The following is a 7559-nucleotide window of genomic DNA, read 5'->3' as shown; positions in this document are numbered from 1 at the left end:
CGCCCGTACTCTGCACCGCCAGCCGGGACACGCCCCGGCAGCTAGCGGGGTTCGTTTTGGCAATCGTGGCTAGGGGACAGTGGCTCTCGGCCCCAGAGAGAGGACGCGGGCTGGCGCAGGGCCTGGCAGGACCGCCCCGGGAGCGCGGCGCCGGGCTCGGGCCAGCGGGTGCCAGGGAGCGCGGGTGCGCGGGGCGGGCGGACCCGCCGGGGCAGGTGGGAGCGGTGGGAGGGAGCCCGGCCCGGGCGGCGGCGGCGGCGGCGGCAGCAAGTGGTTGGGCCGCGCGCGCTTCCTTCCCTCCCCCGCCGCTCCCGCCGCTCCCGCCGCCCCGCGCGTCCCAGCGCCCGGCCGCTCCATGTCCCTGCCCGTGGTCCTCCCGGGCTCCTGCTGCCCGGTGGCCGGACTGTCGGGCGCCTCCCAGGCCGGAGCTCCGGGGGCCGCGGCCGCCGCCGCCCAGGAGCCGCCGCTGCCCCCCGCTGCGGCCGCGCTGGCACCGGGCCGGGGTGCAGCCCCCCGGGGCTCGGCCTCGCTGCGCCGCTGCGGCCGCCGCCTCCGGGGTGCTGGTCGCGCCGCCCGCGCTGGCTTCCCGCCGGGCGGTGACCGCCGCCGCCGCCGCCCCGGGATCGCCGCTGCTGCCCGCTCGTCCGCTGCTGTCGCTCGGGCTGCTGCAGCTGATCCTCGGGTGCTGCATGGTGGCGCTCAGTTTCGGGGCGCTGTCGCTGAGCGGCTCCCCGCAGGTTAAGAACTCGTGTCCGTTCTGGGCCGGCTCCTCGGTAAGTGCCGCGGGCGCCCTCCACGCACCCGGGTGGCAGGGTGTGTGTGACTCGGGCCCCTTGCGGTCGGCACCTGGGGGGCATCGTGCCGCCGCAGGCCCCAGTAGAAGTTTTCGGGACGTCGGGGAACTGGGCTCCAAGAAAGCGGCGGAGTTTAGGGGTGAATTGTTTTGCACCTGACGGTGTCTATTCCTCGAAGGTTGAAGGATTTTTTTTTCAGGCCCCCATCAAGCTAATAGATTGAAATGGTTTTGCTACTGAAGAGATGGGAATTGGACGGGGAGGAAGTGGAAGAAAGTGGGAAGAAAAGAAACTTCTTCCAAGCTTTGTGGAGTATTTTATTTTGCAGGCGTTCGAGTTGGCGGGGTAAAAGTTTGGGTTTTGTTGAGCGGTGCAGCGGCAGTGCCTGGGTGCAGACTGGGGCCCTTGTGTGGAGACGAAGCTCTATCTATAGGTTGTCTGGGTTCAGGTGCTTCATTTTGCACCGAGGCAAATGTTCTTGTGAAATGCAGGTGCTGCAAAGCAGCGAGGAGGGGACGGTGTGACTCTTGAGTGGGGAGACAGGGAGGTAATGACAGGGTATGTAGAAAGTGTGCTCATACCTGGCCATTATGCAGGGCCTCAAATCCCTACTTGGTTCCTGGAGCCACGCAGACTGGTGGGCAGAATTTAATTTTCAAAGACCAACAGGAACCTATCATTAGGGATGGGCTCTCCGAAGTCCAGGAGTTGGGGACGGCTAAACTGGAGGTATCTGCTCCTCACTGGTCCATGGTCCTATCTTCGCCAGCAGAGACACTGGGGCAAAAGATGCCAGGTCTGGGGCAAAAGATGCCAGGCTTTCCAGGAAGGCTTCTGCCAGTGAGACTGTGTGGGCTCTGCTTTGCTGCTCATCCTTGCCTCCTAACTATGTCACATCTCCTGGCGGCCAACTTCTTGCAGGGGTCCTCAAAATTTTTAAACAGGGGGCCAGTTCACTGTCCCTCAGACCATTGGAGGGTCTGACTATAGTAAAAACAAAACTTATGAACAAATTCTTATGCACACTGCATATATCTTATTTTGCAACGAAGAAACAAAACAGATACAAATACAATATGTGGCCCGCGGGCCATAGTTTGAGGACCACTGCTTGCCAGACTAAAAAACGGGAAGGCAGGTCATGCAGAATGATGGAAGTGGAGACCTTTAACCTGAAAGATGTTTTTATAAAAGAAAAACTCTGACAATGCTTAGAGTTTAAGCTGAGAGCTGCAGTGAATATTCAAAACGGGGAAAAATTGCCCTCTTGCAGGCCCACACAGACCCAGATTCAAGACCAAAATTTAAAGTATAGGAGTTTCATTTGAGAAATCAAATAGAAGCTAATTCTCATGTGAATTATAAATTAGGGGCATGAAATGCTTCAAGACTGACCTGTCATCTTCTATTTTAACTGATGCCAGTTTTACACTTTTTGCTTCTGATATTTTTTTTTCTGGGTATGGTGGTGGTGGTGGTGGTGGTGGTGGATGTTTGTGCCACACTCAGTGGTGCACAGGGCTTACTCTTGGCTCTGCATTCAAGGATTACTCCTGGTGGGCTCAGGGAAACCAGGAATCAAACCTAAGTACTACGCAAGGCAAACACTCTTCCCACTGTGCTATCTCTCTGTGGTGGGCACATTCTGTGCCTTACAGTAATGGAATTCCACCCTCATGGCCCTGCCATTGCCCTCTTCTTCCTCTGACTCCTCTGTAAAACTCCAGGAAGATGTATATTCTCAACGTGAAAGAATTCCATTATGCTCGGTTTCCCTCTACCTTTGAGTTACTTAATATCTCTTAATGCTCCTGTCCCCCTTAATGCCAACATCCAGAGACCTGGATCAACCCTGAGTACTGCAGGGAGACATCCTTAGCGTTTAGCGTAAAATAGCCCAGAGTTCCAACCCCCCCAAAAATTACTTTAGGATTACTGGAAATTTCCCTTTTCTTTCTAAAATTAAAACCAAAATAATTATATGCTATCATCATTTATTTTAGAGGGAACTACACTTAACTATCATTTGACTCAGGCAAGGAAAGGCCTATGTTCTTAGTAGGGTTATTTTTCCATATCCCCATCCTTTATATACAAATCACTAACTATCCATTATTATTATTTTGGGTTTTGGGCCATACCTGGCTCTGTGCTCAAAGATAACTCCTGGTGGTGTTTGGGGACCAAATGGGATGCTGAATATTGAACTTAAATTGGCCTCATGCAAGTCAAATACCCTATAATCTTCTATTGCTGCAGCTCCTTCTTTTCTGCAGCTCCATCTTTTCATTATTTTTAAATTGTGTTGCTTGTTTCTATATTCAGAACCTACCAATACTGTATCTACAAGTATCTGTTCAGAGCAACTTAAGTATAATTTTAGGAAGATGGCTTAGGTACTAGGACTTCCTCGGTGTATTAGGAAATATGTTCTTTTCCAATGCATATATTTTAATTATATTTTAAATATGTTTAATATATTTAAAAATTATGTATGTGAAAATTTTTTGAAAAACTATTCAATAAATTTCTATTTATTTAAATATTGAACTGAGCCCTCATATACACTCACTCAACTCCAACAATTGTTTCGTATGAACTCCTTCCTGCCTCTGTTGCTGGCCTTACATGTTTTGATAAGTCCGTATCCTGGCAAGACGTGGGCAGCCATATGGGGTACTGGGGATCAAACGCCACTTGGCTGTGTGTAGCTGCCTTCCTTACTGCACTAGCACTCCATCCTGGGATTAGATCCTTATACTGCCCAGCTCATTTGTCAAATTATTTCCTCATATTTTAAAATCTAATCTTAGATGTCATATCATTTCATCTCTTAATATTTCAGTATGTCTTTAATTTAATTTAATTTTGTTTTATTGGGGGATTCAGTACTCAGAGGTTACTCCTGGCTCTGTGTTCAGAAATTACTTCTGGCAGGCTTAGGGACTATATGGGATGTTGAGAGCTGAATCCAGGTTGGCTGTGTGCAAGACAAGTGCCCTACCCATTGTACTATAGCTCTGGCCCCAGTATGTCTTTATTTTTTTTTTAAACAAACATATAAACAGGATAATGAGACAGCATAGGCATGACTGGGGAATAGGAAGAAACTCCCCTCAACTTTTAACAATTCTTCATGAAAAATTGGAATCTCGGGGCCGGAGAGATAACATGGAGGTAAGGCGTTTGCCTTTCATGCAGAAGGACAGTGGTTCGAATTCCGGTATCCCATATGATCCCCTGTAGGGGCGATTTCTGAGCATAGAGCCAGGAGTAACCCCTGAGCTGCCGGGTGTGACCCAAGAAACAAACAAAAAAAATTGAAATCTCAAACAAATGTCAAAGGAATATTATCATAAACCACTATTTACCTATGACCCTGTTTCAGTAGTTATCAATACTGGTCACTTGATACCCATACCTTTTTATCTTAACACACACTGGGATATTTATTTATTTATTTATTTATTTATTTATTTTGGTTTTTGGGTCACACCTGGCAGTGCTCAGGGGTCACTCCTGGCTCCACACTCAGAAATTGCTCCTGGCAGGCTCGGCGTACCATATGGGAAGCCAGGATTCGAACTACCATCCTTCTGCATGCAAGGCAAACCCTTTACCTCCATGCTATCTCTCCAGCCCCCACACTGAGTTATTTTAAGGCAAAATCCCAGGTAATCACAATCTCAGTCATTAAATATGCATATTAAGTATGCATATTTTTAAAAAGAGGGAATAAAAATTATATTTAATTTAAGGAAAGCTAAATTGAGATTTTAATTTTTATAAACATTTAGTTGGGGGCTGTTTGGGCTGTACTTGACAGTGCCAAGGACTTATTCCTGAACTCTGTGCTCAGGTATTTGTCCTGGCAATACTTGGGTACATATGGAGTACCAGAAGTTGAACCAGTGGTGATCCAATTCAAGTGCCTTAATCTCAAGAAGTCAGAGAGATAGCACAGGGGCAGGGCATTTATCTTGCATGCAGTCAACCCAGCATGGACCAGTTTGATTCCCAGCACCACATGTGGTCTATCAAGCCTGCCAGGAAGGATTTCTGAGCAACAGAGCCAGGAGTAATTCCTGAGCATCACTGGGTGTGACCCAAACAAACAAACAAACAAACAAAAAGGCAAAACAAAACAAAAAAGCAAGTACATTAATCTTTATACTATCTGATCTGTATACTGAGATTAAAAAAATAAGAATAATGGCCAAAAAAATAGAATAAGTCCTAAAAATAGACTGCATAAAAATATTCATAATGCTCTATTAAGATTTAATCCATATTCCATACAATTTGCCCACTTAAACTGTGCGATTCAATAACTTTTAGTAAATTTACAGAGTTGGGGCTGGAGCTATAGCACAGCGGTAGGGCATTTGCCTTGCATGTGGCCGACCTAGGATGATCAGGTTTGATCCCCAGCATCCCATATGATTCCCTGAGCCTGCCAGGAGTGATTTCTGAGTACAGAGGTGGGAGTAACCCCTGAGTGCTGGCCCAAAACCAAAAAAAAAAAAAAAAAAAAAAAAGAAAAAATTATATGGAGTTGGATAGTCACAACTATAATAAATTTTAGAAAATTTTTGCTACCCCCAAAAGAATCCCTTTGTCCACTCATTAGCCATTGAGCCTCATTTCCTATTGACTCTTTATCCTGGAGCAATTACTCATCAATCTACTTTTTGTCTCTCTGTTTTTCTGGACTTTTCAGTTACAGTCAGAATGCATGTTATCCTGGTGATCCTCTGTTCCAATTTTTTATTCTGTGTCTTACCCAATGGTGTGAATATACCCTATTTTGGGGCCCATGATACTAGGGAGCTGAACAGCAGTGCCAGCTTAAGTCTAAGGTTACATTAAACCTAAGTAAAACCCAGTAGAAGAGAAGCCTCATATTTCAAGCTCAAAATGACTATTTGCGCCTTAGCTGGTAATAAAAATGAAATGAATAAATCTTTTGGCTTTAGTAAAAATTTTGCTTGCATATATGGCCCAACATTAAATTTAAGGAACAAATACATCACCTGAAAGAACTATTATGTCCTAGTTTTTATACAGTTTAAAAGCCATTTTACACTTATACCTCTGTAAGTCTTCCTAGCTGGAGATTTTGAGATTTACTTTGCTGGTCTGAAAGTGAAGCTATATATAACTTATTTTATTTGTTTTTGTTTTGGGGCCACACCCTGCAGTGCTCAGGGGTTACTCCTGGCTCTATACTCAGAAATCCCTCCTGGCGGGCTCCATCCTTTTGCATGCAAGGCAAATGTCCTACCTCCATGATATCTCTCCAGTCCCTATAACTTATTTTATTTATTTTTTTATTTTTGGGCCACACCCAGTGACACTCAGGGGTTACTCCTGGCTATGCGCTCAGAAGTCGCTCCTGGCTTGGGGGACCATATGGGATTGGGGGATTGAACTGTGGTCCGTCCTAGGCAAGGTCCTAGGTTGTGTCCTAGGCAAGGCAAACACCTTACCTCTAGTGCCACCACGCCGGCCCCCTATAACTTATTTTAGTATGTAACATTTAACAAGTCCAATAAAGACTCTTCCCATATTTTGCACATATATTTTCAGCCACGTAGAGGGAGTCAGTGCTATTGAGTACCTTGTGATAATTAATTTTCTTCCTGGTATCTTAGGTTAACGACTCATTTACGTTCAGGAACTTAAGAAATTTAGACACATTTTAGAGCAGTCTGAAGTTTGATTCCAAATAGTTGTTAGAGAAAGATCTCTAGGTCTGTGTTCAGAGAGTGAAGCCCTGACTCCCAATATCAGGTATACTGAGTTACTATTAGTTAGATTTCATTCCAGGAGGCTTAGGTACAATGAAAGAGTAGTGATAGTTGCATTGATTCGTGTCTCCTAGATTTTGTGAACAGAAATTTTGGTTCACAAAACAAAGTTTCTGATTTAGGGGATCCAAGGAAAAGATTTCTAGTAGACAGTTGGTTATTGCTTTGATGTCTCTGGCAGTCAGTCCTTGATTGCATGCACATATATATACTTGTCTGGCCTTTATTTAAGTCACCAACCTAAATGCTTCCCTTGTATTGGTACAAGATAAGAGATTGTACAGGGGTTTAGGCACTTGTATGCTGCTGACCCTGAGCACCGTTAGGAGTGATCCTTGAGCACAGAATCAGAAGGAAATCCTGAGCACTAGTGGTTGTTGCTAAAAAACAGAGAGAGAGAGAGAGAGAGAGAGAGAGAGAGAGAGAGAGAGAGAGAGAGAGAGAGAGATATCAGTGAAGCAAAGATTTTTTTTAAAATTTCAGTCATGTAATAAGCATAAAAATTAATGAGTGGTCCAGAGAAGAAAGTAATGCAAGTCTCTTCCTGTTAAAGAATAATTAGGTTTTTTTTATGGGGCTGGAGAGATAGCATGGAGGTAAGGTGTTTGCCTTTCATGTAGAAGGTCATCAGTTCGAATCCCGGCATCCCATATGGTCCCCTGTGCCTGCCAGGAGCAATTTCTGAACATGGAGCCAGGAGTAACCCCTGAGCACTGCCGGGTGTGACCCAAAAACCTCACACACACAAAAAATTAGTTATTATCTTATATCACCCAATATGACATTAATATATAAAAATCATTTAAAGTATAATTTTTGTGATGGCTTTCACCATTTTCTCCAGTTTATTATTATTTACATTCCTGAGCAAATCATTAGGTCTCTTGGCCTCAGTGATATATCTTTAAAATGATTGAGATTAAATTTGCCTTAGATTCTTTTCTGAGGATGTAAT

At 45.2% G+C, this 7559-nt stretch overlaps 1 protein-coding gene across 1 annotated transcript in view; it reads left to right on the top strand.

Annotated features, from left to right (window-relative positions):
* Positions 1 to 355: 355 nt before the first annotated feature.
* ENTREP1 (endosomal transmembrane epsin interactor 1) overlaps positions 356 to 7559 on the top strand; it is a 99384-nt gene continuing 92180 nt past the window's right edge. Inside the window, 2 exon segments of the mRNA XM_049770944.1 lie at positions 356 to 469; positions 471 to 773. Coding sequence (XP_049626901.1) covers positions 356 to 469; positions 471 to 773 — 417 coding nt within the window.

Source organism: Suncus etruscus, chromosome 3 (assembly GCF_024139225.1).
Source record: "Suncus etruscus isolate mSunEtr1 chromosome 3, mSunEtr1.pri.cur, whole genome shotgun sequence".
In the NCBI taxonomy this organism is placed as follows: domain Eukaryota; kingdom Metazoa; phylum Chordata; class Mammalia; order Eulipotyphla; family Soricidae; genus Suncus; species Suncus etruscus.
The sequence above is the reverse complement of the archived record's forward strand: the minus strand, read 5'-3'. Positions and strand labels throughout refer to the sequence as shown.